The 22367-nt window shown below is 44.1% G+C and overlaps 1 protein-coding gene across 1 annotated transcript in view; it reads left to right on the top strand.

Moving 5' to 3' along the window:
• LOC138649691 (AP-1 complex subunit mu-1) overlaps positions 1–22367 on the top strand; it is an 88627-nt gene that overhangs the window by 53430 nt on the left and 12830 nt on the right. Inside the window, exons 7-9 of the mRNA XM_069740315.1 lie at positions 10622–10764; positions 11240–11311; positions 13515–13673. Coding sequence (XP_069596416.1) covers positions 10622–10764; positions 11240–11311; positions 13515–13673 — 374 coding nt within the window. The remainder of the gene's footprint in view (positions 1–10621; positions 10765–11239; positions 11312–13514; positions 13674–22367) is intronic.

Below are 22367 nucleotides of genomic sequence, written 5' to 3'. Positions count from 1 at the left end.
CCACCTCCTGGAGTGTTTTTTTTTGTTTGTTTTTTCTTGTTGTTCAAAAAGTCGCATTCAAAGCCTCTTGCAACATTCTGAAAAAGTTGTGACGTTATCAAGAATTTGCAAAAAAAATAGTTAAAAGGCCCTTTTTTGACTGTGTGCCAAATTCATGAAGCGAGTGCGCCATTTTGATGAATTTGGCATAATAAGCATCAGCAAAAATCTCAAGAAAACAAGTGACTTAACCCCTCCTCACCCTTGGATGTACTCAATACGTCATGGTCGGCTGTGCTTACTGACCTTGGACGTACTGAGTATGTCCAGGTGATTTTGCACACACGGTAGCTGTGATCGCTGCTGGGTGTCAGCTGATTCTGACAGCTGAAGCTCCGGCACTAAGTGCAAAAGCTGTACCTACACTGCTACTGGCACTTTAACCCCCTACATGCTGCGATCAATAGCAATCGCACCAGGCAGTGGGGGAGAGCTCCCTCTGATCGGCGCCCCTGCAACATCATCATGAGAGGGGGGGGGGGGTCCGATCGTTATCGTGGTGACCCGATGTGACATCCGGGTCACCAGGCTATGGCAAGCTCCTCAGACCATGCGCAGGGCACAGTCTAAGGGGCTTGTGTCAGTGCAGCACTGACTGTTATAAACCATTGCAATGCTCTTGAAAGTGAAAGTCCCATAGTGAGACGAATAAAAAAAAAAAAGTTATTTAAAAGTAAAAAAATAAAATAAAATTGTTAAAATGTAAAAAAAAAAAAAAAAACTGAATTTAATTTTTTTTTAAAAATATACTGATAAATTTGATTTTTTTTTAATAAAAAAAAAAAGAAATGAAAGAGTACACGTGTTTGGTATCACCGTGTCTGGGGCGACCTGCCTCATAAAATTGACATCAATTGTGAAGGGTGGCTGGATTATAGCTGTTATTTCGAGTAGAGATTTGGCAGCTACCTCGCTTGCTAAAGATGAGCTGAGCGGATCTTTGCCTCCTGATATTAAGGAATTATATGGTTTGGGCTGGATGACATGTTCATCACTGTCCTCTGTAAGTAGGTTCTGACCGTCCATGTCTGAGGCTGGTGCCGTCTTGAAGGTGTCATGTGAAATTGAAGGGCGGTAGGACAATGGCTGTTTTTGCCCGCTGCGGAGGAGGTAGCGGTCCATAAATATAGGCTGCAGAATGAAGAAAGCATTTATTCCCTAATAACTCATCAGTAGTTCAAGAGCAGGTAGCTCAGATATTAAAAGGCATTAGGTTAAGCTACTTTCACACTAGCGTCGTACTCGGACCAACGCATACTGTGGAAGCGCCGCACAACGAGGGCGGCGGATGCATTTTTCCAACGCATCCGCTGCCCCATTGTGAGTTGCGGGGACGTGGGGGCAGAGTTCCAACCGCGCATGTGGAAATGGCGGACACGACGCTCAAAAAAACGTTGCAAGCAACGTTTTTTTGTTCGGACGGTCCGCCACAACACGACGCAACCGTCGCACGACGGTTGAGACGTGTGGCAATGCGCTGCAATGCGTCGCTAATGTTAGTCTATGGGGAAAAAACGCATCCTGCAGACAACTTTGCAGGATGCGTTTTTTCGCCAAAACGACGCATTGCGACGTATCCCAAACGACGCTGGTGTGAAAGTAGCCTTATAGGCGAGTAAATGGAGAATAGAATAAATCTCGCATGGTCGGCGCCTGAACTGGGAATTTCGTAATTTCACGGTGCCTGTATTGGTGGTCAACAGAGTTATGATGAGCTGGAGATTGTCATTTGTAACTTAATTGTGCCGCAGGAATATTTTGTTCCTTTTGTGCTCCCTAAACACACAGGGAAACATTGTCTCTGCTATGGTTGCAATGTTTTCTTTGTCCACAAGATGGCAGCAGAGAAACAGAATGGGCTTGATTGCAGACTCTGTATATGTAATGCAGTAGTATATAGTCAAAATTACTATTATTGTGAACAGTTAAGCAAGTTGGAGATGAAATGATTTCTAAAATGCCTTAACTTTAAAGATGACATTTCCTTTTAGGCAAAAAAAAAATATATTTCTAGGTCGTCCCTCATGACAGCACCACAGGAGGTTGCTCTTCATATCCTTGATAGGGACAGGAACACAGAAGAGGTTAAATGGCCCCTCCCCACCTCCACCCCTCAGTGTTTTTCCTGTCCCTATCAGGGACAGACGCAGGAGAGAGTTCTCCAGAATATTGGATGTTTCTTTTTACCTGATTCGAGGTCAGGTCTCGGTAGAGCAGGAGCTCCTGAGTGCGGTCCCATCCTCCTGGGGGGGGCTCTGGCCGCGAGAGTCTGGCGACTCCTGAAGTCGCAGGATACCGAGGGAGGTCCCTCCGCGACGCAGTAGAGCTGTGTGCTCCCATGGGCTGCCCCATCCCCTCACAAAAGGGGCGCTGGGGCAGCAGCTGTGGCGGCGGTGTCCGGCGCTCCCTCAGGCTCCACGTGCGGCCGGTGCTGGCGTCGCTCCCCTGACTTCCGGTCCGGCGCTCCAGTCGGAGGTGACGACTTCCGGGGGGGCGTGGCCGGATTCCAGGGGTCGGCGGCGCCGATCGTTTCCGGGTGCGCCTGGGAGCTGCAAGGGGCAGAGCCGGAACAATGTCTGGCGCCGGAATCTAGGTCCCAGGCTGGTCAGCGTGCGTTCCAGATGACGCATGCGCAGTACAGCTGGGAACCTGAAATCACCGTGGAGGCCAGCAGCTGAGCTCGGAAGGAGGACGAATCAGATGTCTTGAAGCTGGGTAAGATTGACTACTTAATGACTGACATCTGACAGCACACTTGACCCAGTAACATGGAAGGTGCTACTCGCCCTGACGTCCAATCCTTAGAGCCGCACATGGACCATGTGAGTAGTACGTGGTATGGGATGCATTACAAAACGTTAGTTCCGTAGCTACAGGGATCTCCTTTACATTTTCAGGATAAGGACATTCCCGAGAGGTCAACTACTAAAAAAGGACTATTAGATGCCCATTGTGCACCACCAAACTCCCAGAGGGCTATAAAAAGAAATTATGCGAAAAATGCATCGCTAAACTTCTTAAAGACGAACAAGCTTCGCTGTTAGATAATATCAAATCTATGATTAGAGACGAAGTCCAAGCTACGGTGTCTACAATGGTGCCACCCCAGTCTCCGCGGCCTAAAAGGCCTAGATGGGATATGGATGTGAGTTCCGAGGAAGGAGAGGTCTCAGGTTATTCCGATCCGGGCTCGGATGAAGAGGATAATACATTAACTGTGCTTCCAGAAGAACGGAAGAAATACTTGTTCTCATCCGAAAATACGGATATACTGCTAAAAGCAGTAAGAAGCACTATGAAAATAGAAGACTCGTCGGAGCCTCTATCGGTTCAAGACGAGATGTTTGGGGGCCTGAGAACTCGCAGGAATAGAGTTTTTCCGGTCAACAATCACATAACTGCAATGATAATGGAAGAGTGGGAAGACGTGGGAAAAAAATTAGTAGTCCCGAGAGACTTCAAATACCGACTTCCCTTTGACCCAGAAGAAACTAAGGTCTGGGAATCGGTTCCAAAGATCGACATTCCCGTGGCCAAAGTCACAAGGAAAACGGCTATTCCCTTTGAGGACTCGTCAGGGTTAAAAGACCCAATGGATAAGAGGTCAGAAGATCTTCTTAAGAAAGCCTGGGAATCGTCAGCTGCCATTATGAAGACGAATATAGCGGCTACCTCTGTAGCAAGGTCCATGAGTCTTTGGGTGGACGAGCTGGAGAGTCATATTAAAAACAGAACTCCAAGAGAAGAAATCCTTAAATCCTTTTCTGTTTTAAAGATGGCGACTGATTTCATGGCAGATGCTTCAGCGGAATCCGTACGTTTTGCTGCCCGGAATAATGCGCCGTCAAACGCAGCAAGAAGGGCCTTATGGCTGAGATCGTGGACAGGAGATACCCAATCCAAGAACAAGCTGTGTTCGATTCCATTCTCAGGATCTCACGTCTTTGGTCCAGTCCTTGACGAGCTACTCGAAAAAGCGTCTGATAAGAAAAAAGGCTTCCCTGAGGAGAAACCAAAGAAACCACAATTCTTCCGAAAAACTCGCTCCCACCCAAGACAGGACTACAGAGGCAAAGGGAAGTCTGGTAGGTGGAGCTACCCTAAAGGGGGCAGAGGAAGAGGTTCCTTTCGAGACCAATCAACAGGACCCAGCAAACAATGACGCCAACAATATAGGAGGGAGACTACAATACTTCCAAGAAGGATGGCAGAACATAACTCGGAATCAGTGGATTCTACAGACAGTTGCACAGGGTTACAAGATAGAGTTTACTCATCTACCCCCCAAGAGATTCTGCTTAACACAGACGGAGTCATCAGCAGTATATCAAAGGCTGATAACAGACATACGGGAACTCTTAGAGTTAAACGTCATAATACCGGTACCCCATCATCAACATTTTCAGGGCCATTACTCCAGTCTGTTCTCCATAAAAAAAAACAAACGGAGATTACCGGACAATAATAAACTTAAAACCATTAAACAAATGGGTGGCGTACAAACGCTTCAAGATGGAATCTCTCAAATCAATTACACCGTTAATAAAAAAAGAACTCTGTAATGTGCACGCTAGATCTCAAACATGCATACTATCATGTTCCCATCCATCCCTCAGATCAAAAATTCCTCAGATTCGCAATAAGAAACCACAAGAAAATACTTAATTTCCAGTTTCAGTGCCTACCATTTGGTCTCTCCTCTGCCCCAAGGATATTTACGAAGCTCATGACGGAGGTCATGGCTTACTTAAGAGAAAAGGAAGTTCTCATCGCACCATATCTGGACGATCTGTTGCTGATCGCAGATTCATCCCAACAGATGGAAGAATCCTTAGAAATTACCACGTCACTCCTGAAACGTCTGGGGTGGGTAATGAATGCAAAAAAATCGAGTCTCGAACCAGAGACGCAGAAGATATTTCTAGGGGTACTACTAAATTCCGAACTAGAATACTCCTTCCTACCAGACCAAAAACAACGGTCAATAAAAAAAGAACTTCAATCAATAAAAAAACGGAAATACATTTCCATCAGGAAAGCTATGAGGATTCTAGGTCTGATGACCTCATGCATTCCCAGTGTACAGTGGAGCCAGTTTCACTCCAGAACGCTTCAAAGGGAAGTTCTTTCGGTATGGAACGGAAGAAAAGATTCATTAGACAACAGGATGTGGTTACCCAGCGAGGTAAAGCAGTCACTCTCATGGTGGATCGACATAAAAAACCTCAAAAGAGGAAAACCATGGAAAATATCCCCATGCATAAACATAACCACCGATGCAAGCTCAAGGGGCTGGGGAGCCCACATAGAAAGTCGATACCTTCAGGGAACTTGGCCACCATCGATACGCGACAGTTCCTCCAATTACAGGGAGCTCAGGGCGGTCTGGGAAGCACTAAAGAGGTGCCAACACGAGATTCAGGGACACCACATCCGAATCTTCTCAGACAACTCGACCACGGTAGCTTTCCTCCTACATCAGGGAGGACCAAGGCACCGTCCACTTCAAACACTAGCAGAAAAAATATTCTCCTGGGTGGAAGATACCGTGAAGTCCATCACAGCAGTACATCTAAAAGGTTCACAGAACCAAATAGCGGACTTTCTCAGCAGAGAGAAGGTACAGCCGTCAGAATGGTCTCTAAACGAAGAAATCTTTACTCAGTTAATTCAACAGTGGGGCACCCCACAAATAGATTTATTCGCCTCAAGAGGCAATACAAAAACGAAAGAATTCTTTTCGTTAAATCCAAGAGACAATCCAACTGGCATAGATGCCTTGGCTCAATATTAGGACATGGAACTTGCATACGCGTTCCCTCCACTAGCCCTAATTCCCAGAGTTTTGAGGAAAATTCAGGAAAGTCTAGCCGTAGTAATCCTAATAGTGCCATATTGGCCCAAGAGGAGCTGGTTTCCTCTGCTGAAGTGGATGGCGGTGGAAGACCCAGTGTTACTACCACTGAGACGGGATCATCTAATACAGGGACCATTGGTCCATCAAAATCTAAAGATGCTACAACTCTCAGCGTGGATCTTGAAAGGGAGATCTTGAGATCAAAGGGACTGTCTGAGTCAGTTATCTCAACCATGAAAAAAAGTAGAAAGCCGGTGACCTCGGCTATATACCAGAAAATTTGGAAGAAATTTTGTGCGCAGACCAATACTCCAATATCCGTTCTCCAACAACCAGATATTCCTCAAATACTAAATTTTCTCCAAACAGGTTTTGATATGGGCTTGAGACCTAGTACGCTAAAGGTACAAATCTCAGCTTTAACTGCCTTTTATGATTATCCACTAGCGAATCATCCCTGGATAATGAGATACATCAAAGCTACACAACGTCTTAGACCAACAATACGAAGCTCAGTACCCTCATGGGACCTCACTTTGGTGCTAAATGAGCTACGGAAAGCTCCGTACGAGCCACTTGATCAGGCAGACCTAAAATCTGTGACATTCAAGACTGTTTTCCTCATCGCAATAACGACAGCAAGGCGAATAGGCGAAATTCAAGCCCTGTCCATAACAGATCCATACTTAAAGATACAGGAAGATTGCATCGTTTTAAAGTTGGATCCCTCATTCCTTCCAAAAGTTGTGACGGACTTTCACAGAAACCAGGAAATAGTTTTACCTACGTTCTGTCAGAATTACAATAATGAAAAAGAACGTTCTCTTCATTCCCTGGACGTTAAGAGAACAGTATTGCAGTATCTAAAGCTTACAGACAGCTGGAGAATTGACTCTAACCTCTTTATCCAGATGTCTGGGAAAAATAGAGTCAAAAAAGCCTCAAAAGCGACTCTGGCCAGATGGATCAAATCTACCATTTGCGCTGGGTATATTTCAGCCGGTGAATCTCCTCCAGATCACCTAAAAGCCCACTCACTGAGAGCAGTATCTGCTTCATGGGCAGAGAGTGCGGGTGCATCCATGGACCAAATTTCCCAGGCGGCAACTTGGTCTAGCTCAAATACCTTTTGCAAGCACTACAAGCTGGACGTTCTTTCAAAGCAACAGACTAGCTTTGGGAGAAAAGTCCTCCAAGCTGTAATCCCGCCCTAATAGGAGTTATTTGGTATTTCTCCTGTGGTGCTGTCATGAGGGACGACCTGGAAACTAGGAGTTAGTCATACCGGTAACGGTATTTCCAGGAGTCCATCATGACAGCACCCATTATTTGCCCTCCCTTGAACTACTGTCTAATGTGTGATATGAAAATGTATAGAGAGGAAGTTCAATAAAATTGTGTTGTATCCATCCTGATGTGGTACTTTGTAAAATCACTGAGGGGTGGAGGTGGGGAGGGGCTATTTAACCTCTTCTGTGTTCCTGTCCCTATCAACGATATGAAGAGCAACCTCCTGTGGTGCTGTCATGATGGACTCCTGGAAATACCGTTACCGGTATGACTAACTCCTAGTTTTCATCTTTACATTTTAAAAATTACAAAGTGTAAAATGGGCCCATGCAAAAGTTTGGGCACCCTCAGAGATTTTTGTTTTCTGTGATAACTTTGACCAAGGTTTCAGACCTTAATTAGCCTGTTAGGGTTATGACTTATTCACTGTCATCGTTAGGAAAGGCCAAGTGATGCAAATTTCCCAGCATTATAGAAACGCAGCCTCCTCTAACTTGTGCCTAAAAACAGCCATGGGTTCTTCTCACTCGATGCCTAGCACTCTGAAAATGGTGGAGGCCCACAAAGCAGGTGAAGGCTAGAAGAAGATAGTAAAGAGTTTTCAAGCTGGCGTTTCCTCCTTACAAAATGTAATTAAGAGCATGGCAGTTAACAGAAACAGTGGAGGTCAAGATAAGGTCTGGAAGACCAAGCAAAATTTCCTTGAGAGTTACTCGTAGGATTGCTAGAACTGCAAATCAGAACCCCCACTTGCCTGCAAAATACCTTCAGAAAGATGTATCAGAACTCTGGAGCTGTAGTATATCGTTCAACTGTTCAACGGCAGCTGCACAAATATGGCTTTCCTGGAAGAGTCATCAGAAGAAAACCTCTCCTTCTTCCTCACCATAAAATTCAGCATCAGAAGTATGCAAATGAATATCTTAAAGGGAAGGTGCCACCAGCTTTCCTTTTATTTTGTTTTTTTGTGAAATTAAGCTTAAAATAGTAATTAAAATGTATTAATGCAATGTTTGCACTGTTTGCAAACATTTCTATATGAAAAATATTATATATTTTTCTACAAATATACATATTTACCAGTAGGGGGAGCATTTTCCGTTTTAGACCTCAAGCAGCTATAGTAAGATTTACCAGCAGCAAAATTGGGGCAGTAACTGCTGATATCACCATTTCCCTCCCCTTTTGGGTGGTCTAATATCCCTGGGGCAGAATGAAGAGCAGCATCACAGGGCAGCACCATTTTGTGTGTGACTGCCCTGTGACCTGCTATCACCAGCAGTTACTGCATCAGAGGCCCAGCTTGTTTACAGAGGAGCAGAGAACAGTGGGCTCAGCAGCATTTTTTGTGAATAACATTCTTGCCATCCCCCTTCTCCCACCTTAATCCCTGTCCTGTCAGCTGCCCTGCTCTCTCTCCAGGTGTCACCTCCCTCTCTGCAGGCTGTGAGTGCAGCTTACTGGAGATCACAGGGACTGTGTGTGAGGGGGAGGGGGAGACACAGCAGGAGAAGCACACAGGGCAGTGTGTGAGGAGCAGAGGATGTGCCTGCTTGGAGTACAGAGGAGCAGTGAGGGCTTCTTCTGTCCTGCGATAGAGAGTAAGTGGAGCTCGGCACATAGCACAGGGCTATAATAAAATGGCAGCTAGTCACACCTACAGCAGTGAGTTGTGCAGCCCACAGAGGCGTGCCCAGCTCACTGCTAATGCTGGTGCAATGTTACAGATAGGGTCAGCGCCGGTCTATTATCTCCTATGTCCATGGGGTGCCGTAATCTGACACTGATAGTGCCCTGCTACTGCTGCAAAACCAAGATGTCAGCCCCAGTGCATTCTTTAAACTCATATAACACATGAAATCTGTTTCACATGCATTTCAAACTTGCTTATAGCAGCATGTTATGCTACATTACAGTGATTTATTAATGACCTACAAACGCGGTACCTTCCCTTTAACAAGCATTTTGGAAACAAGTCCTGTGGACCGGTGAGGTCAAAATAGAACTCTCTGGCCACAACGATCAAAGGTATGGGTAGAGTAAAAAAGAGCACAGAATTTAAAAAAAAAATAAAATAATAATCTCGCCAACCATTAACCCCTTACTGACAGCCAATTTTGTACTTAATGACCGAGCCAATTTTTACAATTCTGACCACTGTCACTTTGAGGTTATAGCTCTGGAAATGTTGAAGGAAAAAATGAACGTTTTAGTTTTTTCACAAAATTTTTTTCTTTGGAACCAAACTTTTTTTTTAATTTTCACAAAGGTATCAAGAGAAAATGGACCATAAAATTTGTTGTGCAATTTCTCCTGAGTACGCCGATACCCCGTATGTGTGGGAAAGCCACTGTTTGTGCGCATGGCAGAGCTCAGAAGGGAGTGAGCACCGTTTGACTTTTTGAGCGCAAAATTGTCTGGAATCAATGACGGGCGCCATATCGCATTTGGAGACCCTCTGTTGTACCTAAACGTGGAAACACCCCAATTCTAATTCCAGCTCTAACCCTAGCCCCAACCCTAATGGAAAAATGGAAAAAAAATACATTTTTTTTTTAATTTTATGATTTTTACCTAACTAAGGGGGTGATAAAGGGGGGTTAGATTTACTTTTTTTTTAAAATTTGATCACTGTGATAGACCCCATCACAGTGATCAAAATGAACCAATAGGAAAAATATCCTATTGTTGCCGGCCGGCAGATCTCATGCGCCCACCATTTTCTTCCTGGAGATTTTCCGACTCTGTGGGGTGCTATAACCTTATTTCCTTAACCCGATTAGTACCCTTAACTTAAAAAGGCATATCGGCAGTCGTTAAGGGGTTAAGCATGGTGGAGGATCAATCATTGTTTGGGGTTTGTGTCTTAGCCAATGGCATGGGAAACATTTCACAGATAGAGGAAAGAATGGATTCAATTAAGTTTCATTCAACAAATTATTGATACAAACATAACACTAGCTGTAAAAAAAAAAAATAGAAAAAAAAAGTAAAGAGGATAGCTTCTTCAAATGTATAATGATCCTAAACATATGTCAAAATCCACAATAAACTACCTCAAAAAGCGCAAGCTGAAGGTTTTACAATGGCCCACACAATCCCATGATCTGTAATTATTTGTGATTTAGTGTAAGGGTTAACCTACAAGATGTTTGTTATATATTGTTTATGTAAAATATATAGAAGATTTAACATGGCATGTGAGAGAGGATAATTTTAGGTTGAGTGGGATGATGTTGACCGCGGACATGTTCTCATTATGTTGGCTCATAGTGAGTGGACTTACTCAGGCTACCATGCGCCACTGGTAAATATGGGCTGTGTCTTCAATAGAAACTGATTGCTGGCAAGTTTATGTCTGAAGAAGTCTTCAATGTATGTTTGTAGGTCTGCAAACATACTGTAGATGACTTATAAGATTTGTGCCCCTTTTAGGTGGAAAGAGCAAGTCTGTAGAACTAGAAGATGTCAAGTTCCACCAATGTGTGCGCTTATCCAGATTTGAAAATGACAGGACAATATCTTTCATTCCTCCAGATGGGGAGTTTGAGCTCATGTCTTATCGCTTGAACACGCATGTAAGTGCCCTCGTATTGTATACATGTACTGTGCTCTAGGAGAAAAGAAATGGAGACAGTCACCCATAGGCTATGTTTAGATGAACATTGCCGTTTTCAGGCGAGACACTTCTGATGTGTCTGGGTCCAACTTGCCTTTTCTTCCTGGTTTATTACTCACTCTAGGATTCATATAGACAGTCGTATAGCTCAGAGGAGTGCTATCCGTCGTTTTGACCCCATGTTGTTGAATGAGGCCGTGCACATGTCTGTTTTTTTTCCGGTGGGCTGAGGATAAAAATCACAACATGCACTATTTGCCTCCCATAATCGGATGGCACACGCCCATTCGTGTCTGAGTCCATGGAAAACATCAGACAGCACTCGGGAGACATCGAAGCCCGATCAGAGTCTTAATAGCATAATTGGGCCGATTTTCTCAGATGTGGCATCGGCCCTTAGGAATAACATTTTAGCTTTATTTCCACCCTTTTAGGTAAAGCCGCTCATCTGGATTGAATCTGTAATTGAAAAACATTCCCACAGCCGAATTGAATACATGATCAAGGTTGGTATATGTAATCTCAAAATGTTTTGGTTTAAAGAGTAACTAAACCTTTAAGCCTTTTTCTTTTTCAGTTTGGAGGCATTATAAATGCCTACTGAGGCATCCCTACCAATTGAGGAAAAGAGCAGAGAATTGGGCAAGTTGGGATCAGGAGCACACCGCTCCTGCCGGAGTGAGTGCACAGGACACAGTACGAATTAGTGAAAAGTCATAGGCTTTCTATTGAATTCATACTCTGCTCTTCATATGATCTCACCAACCTGCCGGCATTTAAAGTGCTTATGAACTCTAAAAGGAAAAGCTTAAAAATGTAGTTCCTTTTTGTGTCTCTGTCCACAATGCCCGCATTACATATGCTTGTTAATTTTTTCATCCCATTTACTTGGGAAATCTCTTGGTGTATGCACTGAAATTATACACGGAATGTTGTGTGAACACTGCCTCATCTACCAAAACACCTGTTCATACTGTAAAAACGAATTAAAACAATGCGAAAAGTGATGCTATACGTACACATTCTATGGCTGCCTACAGCGGACGTCTGTCACTCTCCACCAAATCTGCCATGGATATGAACATTCGGCTTGGGCTGAACGCTCGTGTGTTTTTAATGGGGAAAGTGGAGAAATCCTCCGTTTATAGCTGTGGCAGCTTATCTACTGGAGGATTCAACTACCTGACCCTTATGATGTCCGGTGAGAGTCGGGAGGACCACACATTCAATGATCAGCCAATATCTGTAGGTTCAACCATCTCTGATGTATACTGTAATAGAAAATCTTGTGTTTCTTACTACGGTACAATTTAATGTTGAAAAAATATATTTTGTATTATATAGGAATTTTGAAGTGGGTCTGAGGATGAATTTCCATAGTGGCTTGACCCTAATTTTTTGATACCATGAATGTGTAGATTAAAATGGTAATGAGGAATGATGATTCATTTCTTCATATGGGAAGAAGAGAGACTATGGCAGGAAAAAATAAAAATCTAGATCAATTTTTGTCATGTTAACACTTTTTCTGCAGATTGTATTCCATATTTTGCATAAAGATCCACATCCCCTACTTGTCAATGGGATTTCTGCAAACCCTGTTCAGATGTATGTAACCTTTTCTGTGATGCCCACAGCACCCAGGGGTCTGATGGGAGTATACACGTAGGATGAAAACCTGTTGTGTGAAATAAGCCCTTGTAACAAATGCAGAAGCATAGGAGCGATGTATGGTAGTATTTGGTCCCAGTATTAATAGGAGACAGCAGAACAATGAAACACTTGTGGGGTCTTTTTTGGGCATTTATACATGTGGGTTGAGTGGGTTTTTTCTGTGGAATTTTATCCTCACATTTTTTCCAAAAGTTATTGAAGTTGTGTTTAAAAAAAAAAAACTAGTGGCAGAAAACCCAGCATATTGCAGTGAAACGCCACGAACCAAGATTATAAGTTAACATTTAGCATAGATTGCTGTCCTAATTTACTTTAGACAGTATAACGATGCGGCAAACTTATAGTTAAAGGTCTAATCTAAGGTCACACCACCCATTGGTTGCTTTACTTTGTGTTCTGGATTTTTCCCAAACTTTTAGTGCAATATTTGTGCACTTTGCCAGATTTCAAATTGCAGCTAGACACTCTTCCAGCCAGCTCACGTCCCTTTGTCAAGCAATGGGGATAAAGCGCCTTATCCACAGAATAAATGTGTTAGAAGGAAAGCATGTAGGACAAGGTTTTTTTGGCACTCTTTGAATTTAGTTTAGTAAATCTTCCTCGTGTTAAACCAGCGTAATGGTATGAAGATGATGGTGAGGTATTGCATGCCAAGTCCATCTTTAGGGCAAGCAAGCGTTTCCCAATCTCATTATGCAATTATATGAAAAGTTTTCTTGAAACATTTTCCAGTTCTATAGATGAGATCGTAAAGGATGTGACGTTCATAAAATGTACTTTATATGAAGCTTTACTTGATCGCTGACCAATTCTGTGTACTGTGAGGAATAACAGGTCTCGTGTTAGTGATGCTCCTTAGGTACATACAGTGGCATGTAAAAGTTTGGGCACGCCTAGTCAAAATTACGATTATTGTGTTAAGCCAGTCATTCGGAAGTTTTATGGGTTGGGCTGCAGAACACCCTTTTGATGGGTGCTTTGGATCATGCTTATGTAATATGCATATTATTTCTCTTCCCTTTTTTTTTTTCATAGGCCAAAAGCCAATTCAAGCGCCGCTCCACTGCCAACAATGTGGAAATTCACATTCCAGTCCCAAACGATGCCGATTCTCCCAAGTTCAAAACCACAGTTGGCAGTGTAAAATGGGTGCCAGAAAATAGCGAGATAGTGTGGTCAATAAAGTCTTTTCCGGTAAGAACACATTCAATGTTGACTGCACTTCTAGATTACTCAGATTAAAGTATCAGATTCCTCTTGCTGGTATCAGTAAGTATTATTTTTTACAATAATGGAAGCCACAGTAAGGTGTGGACTGGGACATATTTTTTTAATTCAGCAATTAAGCTCTCCAAGACTGACTCGTTTTTCAATTCAAAAGTGACCTTTTTTTTTCTTCTTTCATTCTTTTCTTTTTGCCTCCTCCCCCCCCCCAATTAAGTATTAAATTTTTTGTTCTCTTAAAGTCCGCCATAGATTTGGGCCTTTTTTTGTTTGTTTTTAGTTTTGTGATCTTCTCAGGATTCTCTGGGAGTATGTGTTTACTCTGTGATCTAGCCCCCATGGTAAAGACCATCAAAATTTAGCTCCAAATAAAACGGCTCATGTCTCTGGAACCGTACGTCAGATATAGAAAAAGCAAAATACATAATCAAAATGCAAAATTGGTCATTCCATCATAAGAAATCTTATTCATTAATGGTTGATCGACACATTCCAGTAGCTATAGTATTATTTGATTTATTTTTGGCAATGTAGCTGAATGAGATCTTGTTTTGTGGCAAATTATTACCTAACTCACTAACTCTTTATGGAGAGAAATAGGAAAAAAATAGGTATTCTGCAGTTTAAGTTAATATTTCATGATATTTATGTGCTACTATTCAATAATTTTGTTCAGTGGGTCAGCACAATTGGCACGGTATCAAATTCACGTGTTGTCCTTTGTTTTACTACTTTTGTACAGTAAATACTGTTTGAAAAAAAGTTTTCTTGTTAATAGCAATACAGGACTGTGGGTCTTCACCCTTTCACTAGGAGGCTCAACAGTATGGGGAAATAAAGGTGTGGGCTCCCCTTAATGGACTACCATAATATTTGGACTATAAGACGCCCCAGACTACAAGACACACCCCAAATTTTGGGGTGGAAAATAGCACAAATAAGATTTTTATAAGATGGAGTCCGTCTGATTGTCCGAATTTAGGTATCTTGCCTGAGAGTCAGTGGTGGTACAGCGGGGTCACAGAAGGCAGGGTCCCTTCCTCAGGAAGCCGGCGGTGGCAGAAGTGGGGCAATGCTGCAGTCCTGGGGTCTGGTGTCGGCGGTTAGGCAGAACTGGAGCAGGGTCCCATCCTCAAGATGCTGCTGCAGTGGGCGGTGCGGAGTGCACCTGAGCAGGATCCCTTCTTCAGGATGCCGGTGACAGAAATGTGATGGCGCCGCAGCCCGGTGTCCATGGTGAGCAGAGTGCACCACCGGTTTCCCTGCGGCCATCTTCCTGAAGCTGTTAGCCGCCGGAGGCTTCAGTAAAATGGCCGCCGGAGGCCACGCGTGCACAAATTAAGATCTCGGCGGCCATTTTCCTGAAGCCGAGTGGGTACGGAAAATATTCAGACCCTTTACCAGTCCCTTTACATTTTTCACTCTATTTGATTGCAACCATTTGGTAAATTAAAAAAAGTTTTTGTTTTTTTCTCGTTAATGTACACTCTGCACCCCATTTTGACTGAAAACCCCCCAGAAATGTAGAATTTGTTGCAAATTTATTAAGAAAGAAAAACTGAAATATCACATGGTTAGAAGTATTCAGACCCTTTGCTCCTTATTGAGTAGAAGCACCCTTTAGAGCTAGTACAGCCATGAGTCGTCTTGGGAATGATGCAACAAGTTTTACACACCTGGATTTGAGGATCCTCTCCCATTCTTCCTTGCAGATCCTCTCCAGTTCCGTCAGGTTGGATGGTGAATGTTGGTGGACAGCCATTTTCAGGTCTCTCCAGATGCTCAATTGAGTTTAGGTCAGGGCTCTGCCTGGGCCAGTTAAGAACGGTCACAGAGTTGTTCTGAAGCCACTCCTTTGTTATTTTAGCTGTGTGCTTAGGTTCATTGTCTAGTTGGAAGGTGAACCTTTGGCCAAGTCTGAGGTCCATAGCACTCTGAAAGAGGTTTTTGTCTATGATATCTCTGTACTTGGCCGCATTCATGTTTCCTTCAAAGGCAACCAGTCCTGTCCCTGTAGCTGAAAAACTCACCCATAGCATGATGCTGCCACCACCATGTTTTACTGTTGGGATTGTATTGGGCAGGTGATGAGCAGTGCCTGGTTTTCTCCACACATACCACTTAGAATTATCACCAAAAAGGTCTATCTTAGTCTCATCAGACCAGAGAATCTTATTTCTCATAGTCTGGGAGTCCTTCATGTGTTTTTTTTTTTTTTTTTAGCAGACTCTATGCGTGCTTTCATATGTCTTGCATGAGGAGAGGTTTCCGTCGGGCCACTCTGCCATAAAGGCCCGACTGGTGGAGGGCTGCAGTGATGGTTGACTTTGTGGAACTTTCTCCCATCTCCCTACTGCATCTCTGGAGCTCAGCCACAGTGATCTTGGGGTTCTTCTTTACCTCTCTCACCAAGGCTCTTCTCCCACGATTGCTCAGTTTGGCTGGACGGCCAGGTCTAGGAAGACTTCTGGTGGTCCCAAACTTCTTCCATTTAAGGATTATGGAGGCCACTGTGCTCTTAGGAACCTTGAGTACTGCAGAAATTCTATTGTAACCTTGGCCAGAATTGTGCCTTGCCACAATTCTGTCTCTGAGCTCCTTGGCCAGTTCCTTTGACCTCATGATTCTCATTTGGTCTGACATGCACTGTGAGCTGTGAGGTCTTATATAGACAGGTGTGTGCCTTTCCAAATCAAGTCCTATCAGTTTCATTAAACACATCTGGACTCCAATGAAGGAGTAGAACCATCTCAAGGAGGATCACAAGGAAATTGACAGCATGTGACTTAAATATGAGTGTCTTAGCAAAGGGTCTGAATACTTATGACCATGTGATATTTCAGTTTTTCTTGTTTAATAGCTTTGCAAAAATTTCCACGTTTGTTTGTTTTTTTCAGTCACGATGGGGTGCAGAGTGTACATTAATGAGAAAAAAATGAACTTTTTATTAATTTAACAAATGGCTGCAATGAAACAAAAAATTTAAAGTGTGAAAAAATTTAAAGTGGTCTGAATACTTTCCGTACCCACTTTATATGTCTGTCATGGAGCACAAACACGTGTTTGTGTTCATGATGGCCCCAAAATTGAAACTTCAACAACAAGAAGGAAAAGTCGAGGCGTTACAAAAATCGCTGGATGGATAGACATGTTGTACTGAGTATGAGTGCCATGCACAAAAAATACATGCACTTTTACATGCCTTGGCTGGTATTAATGAGGCTATTAATGGTTGTTTGAGGAATGTTCTGCCACACTGAATGCACTAGTATAAACAAATCATCAAGATTCTCTGCTGGCAGCTTCCTTTCCAGTTGGTGACCATTAGTGACCCAGATGCTACTATAGGCCAAGCAACATGTGGCTTGGTGGTGTCATGCTCAAAAAGCAGCTCCTGAGAAAGAAAAGTAAACTTCTGTCCAATATGTAATATGATTTGTTTGAATTGTTAGAGATTTGAAAAAAAAAAAGAACACATCACTATGGGGACCAGAGTTTAAATTTGATTTAGTAGTCTTTTGTGGTCTGTAAAAAAAAAAGTGAAAAGTAACAGAATTGCATAAATTAAAGGGAGTCTGTCACCCTTTTTTTTTCAATTTGAGATAAAATTATGGTTCAATTGTGCATGAGCTCTGCATTACCGCTTTACCTTTCATATCCCCCGATTCCCCACCTTTGCTGAGAAAATACCTTTGTAATCTCTCCGTTTTCCTATGCAAATTACCCCGATCCAATGGGCATGGCCTAATCACCATCTCTTCCCCCGCTCTTCGGCGTTCTCGACGTAACGTGATCTGTGAATAGCACAGATCCCGTACAGTTTCTCCGCGTGCGCATTGAATTGGCCTCTAGCGCCTGCGCAGTATGCTTTGACCTACTGTGGGCAAAGCATAAAATCACTATTGCGCATGTGCTCACATTTTTTATTACGTTCTATGCCCCCTTGCATGGCAAGACTTCCGGGGCACAGAACGTAATGGGACAAAAGGCGATTAGGCCCCGCCCATCGGACCAGTCAGGGGTGATATACATAGGAAAATGGAGAGATTACTAAGGTATTTTCTCAGCAAAGGTGGGGAATCGGGAGATATGAAAGGTACTGATTAACCCCTTCCCGACCTTTGACGCCACGTAGGCGTCATGAAAGTCGGTGCCAATCCGACCCATGACGCCTATGCGGCGTCATGGAAAGATCGCGTCCCTGCAGATCGGGTGAAAGGGTTAACTCCCATTTCACCCGATCTGCAGGGACAGGGGGAGTGGTAGTTTAGCCCAGGGGGGGTGGCTTCACCCCCTCGTGGCTACGATCGCTCTGATTGGCTGTTGAAAGTGAAACTGCCAATCAGAGCGATTTGTAATATTTCACCCATTATAACGGGTGAAATATTACAATCCAGCCATGGCCGATGCTGAAATATCATCGGCCATGGCTGGAAATACTAGTGTTCCCCCACCCCACCCCTCCGATCGCCCCCCCACCCCCCCGATCTGGCCGGTACACTGCTCCGGCTCCCCTCCGCCCTGTGCTCCGCTCCCCCCCGTGCTCGTGTCCGCTCCCCCCGTGCTCCAATCACCCCCCCGTGCTCCAATCACCCCCCCTGCACTCCGATCCACCCCCCCCCGTGCTCCGTTCCACCCCCCCGTGCTCCATTCCAGCCCCCCCGTGCTCCGTTCCACGCCCCCCGCGCTCCGTTCCACCCCTCCCGCGCTCCGATTCCCCCCCCCGTGCTCCGATCCCCCCCCCCGTGCTCCGATCCCCCCCCCCGTGGTCCCCCCCCACCCTATCATACTTACCGATCCAGCCGTGGTCCCGTCCGTCTTCTCCCGGGCGCCGCCATCTTCCAAAATGGCGGGCGCATGTGCAGTGCGCCCGCCGAATCTGCCGGCCGGCAGATTCGTTCCAAAGTGCATTTTGATCACTGAGATATAATCTATCTCAGTGATCAAAATAAAAAAAATAATAAATGACCCCCCCCCTTTGTCACCCCCATAGGTAGGGACAATAAAAAAATAAAGAAATTTTTTTTTTTCCACTAATGTTAGAATAGGGTTAGGGTTAGGGGTAGGGTTAGGGTTAGGGGTAGGGTTAGGGGTAGGGTTAGGGGTAGGGGTAGGGGTAGGGGTAGGGGTAGGGTTAGGGGTAGGGTTAGGGTTAGGGCTAGGGTTAGGGGTAGGGTTAGGGGTAGGGTTAGGGTTAGGAATGTGCACACGTATTCTGGTCCTCTGCGGATTTTTCCGCTGCGGATTTGATAAATCCGCAGTGCTAAACCGCTGCGGATTTATGGTGGATTTACCGCGTTTTTTTCTGCGCATTTCACTGCGGTTTTACAATTGCGATTTTCTATTGGAGCAGTTGTAAAACCGCTGCGGAATCCGCACAAAGAAGTGACATGCTGCGGAATGTAAACCGCTGCGTTTCCGTGCAGTTTTTCCGCAGCATGTGTACAGCGATTTTTGTTTCCCATAGGTTTACATTGAACTGTACACTCATGGGAAACTGCTGCGGATCCGCAGCGTTTTCCGCAGCGTGTGCACATACCTTTAGAATTAGGCTATGTGCACACGGTGCGGATTTGGCTGCGGATTCGCAGCAGTGTTCCATCAGGTTTACAGTACCATGTAAACATATGAAAAACCAAATCCGCTGTGCCCGTGATGCGGAAAATACCGCGCGGGAACGCTGCGTTGTATTTTCCGCAGCATGTGAATTCTTTGTGCGGATTCCGCAGCGTTTTACACCTGTTCCTCAATAGGAATCCGCAGGTGAAATCCGCACAAAAAACACTGGAAATCCGCGGAAAATCCGCAGGTAAAACACAGTGCCTTTTACCCGCAGATTTTTCAAAAATGGTGCGGAAATATCTCACACGAATCCGCAACGTGGGCACATAGCCTTAGGGTTAGGGTTGGAATTAGTGTTGTGGTTAGGGGTGTGTTGGGGTTAGGGTTGTGATTAGGGTTATGGCTACAGTTGGGATTAGGGTTAGGGGTGTGTTGGGGTTAGTGTTGGAGGTAGAATTGAGGGGTTACCACTGTTTAGGCACATCAGGGGTCTCCAAACGCAACATGGCGCCACCATTGATTCCAGCCAATCTCGTATTCAAAAAGTCAAATGGTGCTCCCTCACTTCCGAGCCCTGACGTGTGCCCAAACAGTGGTTTACCCCCACATATGGGGTACCAGCATACTCAGGACAAACTGCGCAACAATTACTGGGGTCCAATTTCTCCTGTTACCCTTGTGAATCTAAAAAAATGCTTGCTAAAACATAATTTTTGAGGAAAGAAAAATGATTTTTTATTTTCACGGATCTGTGTTGTAAACGTCTGTGAAGCACTTGGGGGTTCAAAGTGCTCACCACATATCTAGATAAGTTCCTTGGGGGGTCTAGTTTCTAAAATGGGGTCACTTGTGGGGGGTTTCTACTGTTTAGGCACACCAGGGGCTCTGCAAACGCAACGTGACACCCGCAGACCATTCCATCAAAGTCTGCATTTCAAAAGTCACTACTTCCCTTCTGAGCCCCGACGTGTGCCCAAACAGTGGTTTACCCCCACATATGGGGTATCAGCGTACTCAGGAGAAACTGGACAACAACTTTTGGGGTCCAATTTCTCCTGTAACCCTTGGGAAAATAAAAAATTCTGGGCTAAATAATTATTTTTGAGGAAAGAAAACGTATTTATTATTTTCACGGCTCTGCATTATAAACTTCTATGAAGCACTTGGGGGTTCAAAGTGCTCACCACACATCTAGATAAGTTCCTTTCAGGGTCTAGTTTCCAAAATGGGGTCACTTGTGGGGGGTTTCTACTGTTTAGGCACATCAGGGGCTCTGCAAACGCAACGTGACGCCCGCAGAGCATTCCATCAAAGTCTGCATTTCAAAACGTCACTACTTCAATTCCAAGCCCCGGCATGTGCCCAAACAGTAGTTTACCCCCACATATGGGGTATCACCGTACTCAGGAGAAACTGGACAACAAATATTGGGGTCAAATTTCTCCTGTTACCCTTGGGAAAAATAAAAAACTCTGGGCTAAATAATTATTTTTGAGGAAAGAAAACGTATTTATTATTTTCACGGCTCTGCATTATAAACTTCTATGAAGCACTTGGGGGTTCAAAGTGCTCACCACACATCTAGATAAGTTCCTTTGGGGGTCTAGTTTCCAAAATGGGGTCACTTGTGGGGGGTTTCTACTGTTAAGCCACATCAGGGGCTCTGCAAACGCAACGTGACGCCCACAGAGCATTCCATCAAAGTCTGCATTTCAAAACGTCACTACTTCACTTCCGAGCCCCGGCATGTGCCCAAACAGTGATTTACCCCCACATATGGGGTATCAGCGTACTCAGGAGAAACTGGACAACAACTTTTGGGGTCAAATTTCTCCTGTTACCCTTGGGAAAATAAAAAATTGCAGGCTAAAAGATCATTTTTGAGAAAATAATTTTTTTTTTTTTTTTCATGGCTCTGCGTTATAAACTTCTGTGAAGCACTTGGGGGTTCAAAGTCCTCACCACACATCTAGATTAGTTCCTTTGGGGGTCTAGTTTCTAAAATGGTGTCATTTCTGGGGGATCTCCAATGTTTAGGCACACAGGGGCTCTCCAAACGTGACATGGTGTCCGCTAATGATTGGAGCTAATTTTCCATTTAAAAAGCCAAATGGCGTGCCATCCCTTCCGAGCCCTGCCGTGCGCCCAAACAGTGGTTTACCCCCACATATGGGGTATCAGCGTACTCAGGACAAACTGGACAACAATATTTGGGGTCCAATTTCTCCTATTATCCTTGGCAAAATAGGAAATTCCAGGCTAAAAAATCATTTTTGAGGAAAGAAAAATTATTTTTTATTTTCATGGCTCTGCGTTATAAACTTCTGTGAAGCACCTGGGGGTTTAAAGTGCTCAATATGCATCTAGATAAGTTCCTTGGGGGGTCTAGTTTCCAAAATGGGGTCACTTGTGCGGGAGCTCCAATGTTTAGGCACACAGGGGCTCTCCAAACGCGACATGGTGTCCGCTAACAATTGGAGCTAATTTTCCATTCAAAAAGTCAAATGGCGCGCCTTCTCTTCCGAGCCCTGCCGAGTGCCCAAACAGTGGTTTACCCCCACATATGAGGTATCGGCGTACTCGGGAGAAATTGCCCAACAAATTTTATGATCCATTTTATCCTACTGCCCATGTGAAAATGAAAAAATTGAGGCGAAAAGAATTTTTTTGTGAAAAAAAAGTACTTTTTCATTTTTACAGATCAATTTGTGAAGCACCTGAGGGTTTAAAGTGCTCACTAGGCATCTAAATTAGTTCCTTGGGGGGTCTAGTTTCCAAAATGGGGTCACTTGTGGGGGAGCGCCAATGTTTAGGCACACAGGAGCTATCCAAACGCGACATGGTGTCCGCTAACGATGGAAATAATTTTTCATTCAAAAAGTCAAATGGCGCTCCTTCCCTTCCGAGCCTTACCATGTGCCCAAACAGTGGTTTACCTCCACATGTGAGGTATTGGTGTACTCAGGAGAAATTGCCCAACACATTTTAGGATCCATTTTATCCTGTTGCCCATGTGAAAATGAAAAAATTGAGGCTAAAAGAATTTTTTTGTGAAAAAAAAGTACTTTTTCATTTTTACGGATCAATTTGTGAAGCACCTGG

This window comes from Ranitomeya imitator, chromosome 1 (assembly GCF_032444005.1).
Source record: "Ranitomeya imitator isolate aRanImi1 chromosome 1, aRanImi1.pri, whole genome shotgun sequence".
Classification (NCBI taxonomy): Eukaryota; Metazoa; Chordata; class Amphibia; order Anura; family Dendrobatidae; genus Ranitomeya; species Ranitomeya imitator.
The sequence above is the reverse complement of the archived record's forward strand: the minus strand, read 5'-3'. Positions and strand labels throughout refer to the sequence as shown.